The 2,174-nt window shown below is 39.7% G+C and overlaps 1 protein-coding gene across 1 annotated transcript in view; it reads right to left on the reverse strand.

The window, feature by feature from the left end:
* Positions 1-843, reverse strand: part of RNF125 (ring finger protein 125) — a 12,810-nt gene extending 11,967 nt beyond the window's left edge. Inside the window, exons 1-2 of the mRNA XM_019473741.1 lie at positions 623-843; positions 70-158 (exon numbers count right to left, since the gene is read on the reverse strand). Of these exons, the coding sequence (XP_019329286.1) occupies positions 70-158; positions 623-843 (310 nt within the window). The remainder of the gene's footprint in view (positions 1-69; positions 159-622) is intronic.
* Positions 844-2,174: the final 1,331 nt, after the last annotated feature.

Here is a 2,174-nt window from a genome sequence, read left to right on the forward strand (position 1 = left end):
GACAGTGGCAAGTCTCCCCCGTGCTGGGAAAGCGGCGGAGGGAGCCCCCTTTTTCCAACAGAATTTTACTTCCCTGAGCGCAGGGGTGCTGTGGGTGGGGAGGGGATTGCGGTCTTGAAGTATCCAGCAGGTAGGCGTGACCTTCAACTTTTTCCAGCCTAAAAAGTGTCAAAAAAAAAAATCAAATAAAAACAGCGTTTCTGTTGTGATTCCCTGTAACGCATACTTACAAAATACTAGTATTTTTAAGAGAGGTTAGAAAGCTGGCAGTGATGCTGGTTTAACTACCAAGGCGTGTAACTGTTGAGCCCAGATGCAACTGACAAGGCACTTAAAATAGTGGTAGGCAGCGGTAGGTTCCCTTGAAGCTGATAATTCAGTCAATGAGTACTTTTTAAAATAAATTTCCACTAGCACTGGAGATGGCATTGCCTCAGAAGTGGACAGCAATGGCCCACATTCGTTGTGCCGGCATGATGGACTGTCAACTACCACTGTCAAAGAAAATAGGGAAAGATGAGACGGCTAAAAATTATAAACAATGACAATAGATATTTGGGAGAAATTTCTTTTGCTCTCTCTATTTGTAAAGGTTATGAAGGACCTTGATTCTCTGTTTTACCTGTTTTCAGCCTCTTCTTCAGCCAGTACTCTGATGATAGCTGTGCTGGGGATGTCTGTGGCAAACAACAACACGGGCAATGGAAGACATGAGGCATGTCCTTGTGTTGGCAATGGACACAAACGTAGGTTCATTTTAGTGGAAGTTAAGGTGCCCAAGGGCTGCTGAGCTGTGGAAACAAAGCTGTGATTTCTCCTGATGTGTTCTCTCACCTCATGCATCCCCGCGCATGGAGCTTCTCTCCCCACGGTGGAAATCACTGCTGGAGGAATGCTGGAAGGAGCTGAACGTGTGCAAACATCACACGGTGGTGGCCTTAATGCAGCTGTCAAAGCAACCTACCAAAGCAACTGTTGGGTGGTTTTTGCCTGTGATGAATAAAAATAAAAGCAGATTCCTTCCAGGTGTCCTCAGGTACACCTGCAGAACAAAGGCAGTATTCCCACTTATTTCTGCAAGTACGGGGAACTTTACGATACATTTAGTAATGCACATAAGTGAATTGGGATCTGTCTGTGTTTTTCTCACTTGGCTAAAAGTTGTATCTGCTCTATTAGGTACAGCTGGAATAGGTTTCAGTATCTTTTGGGCAGTGTATTTTTTATTACAACAGATTATTACTTTTTTCTTTAATATTGAGGAAATTTGAATATAGAAGCAAAAAACCTAGTATCTGTGCAGGTCTCAATATATGTATATATTTTCCAGTATCCAATGTGTTTTCTGTAGCTTAATATTTTTACAGAAGCAAAGTCAAGTATGACCCACTTTTGAGTAGGAAATAAAAAGGGAAATGCAGTAGATTTGGCAACTCCAGGATGAAAGCATCAGCAAGTTCAGTATCTTTCAGTTTGCATCTGGCCTGCAGTAAAACTAGTCATCTCCTGTCAAGGTGATTTTTGTGGAAATTTCCATCACAGATTTTGTTTTGGAGGAAGATATCACCATTTTCTGGGCCCAAACTCTGCAGTGATGATTATCTCATATAAACAGCTTTTACAGTCATGTTATTAACTTGCCAAATCAAATATGTAACGACAACAGAAGGATAGCAATATTTCCTGTGCTTACTGTTTACTCATATGCTACCCCACTGATGAATAATAAAAGCAGATCTAAGAAGAATTACATCTTAGGTAAAAACCACAAAAATCAGGACAGCAGTATGCATTGTTATAGAAACTGCAACAAAATACGTTCCAGCATATGTGAAATCTTGTCAGTCAGAATCAAGTCAATGGATTTCCTCTGTCAGTTACTGTTTTTCTTTAGTATCAAATAAATCACGAGGAAAATGGTAATACCATGCCACTGGTTGAACTCTAATTTTGTCTATTGCTGCATTACGTTTGGTGCCACTTGGTTAAGATTTAGATCTCAGTTATACCCAAATTTAATTTCTTTGCATATCGTTGCATTAATAATATAATGTGATAAAATGTCATTAGCCACTGTAAGATAATTAAGTGCAAAGGTTATAAAAGAAAATCAATCAGGGACTAAAACTGTAGGTTTTTTTCGGTAAATCACACACATTTAAAATCTGACTTAA

This window comes from Aptenodytes forsteri, unplaced genomic scaffold (assembly GCF_000699145.1).
Source record: "Aptenodytes forsteri isolate BGI_AS27 unplaced genomic scaffold, ASM69914v1 Scaffold23, whole genome shotgun sequence".
Taxonomy (NCBI): Eukaryota; Metazoa; Chordata; class Aves; order Sphenisciformes; family Spheniscidae; genus Aptenodytes; species Aptenodytes forsteri.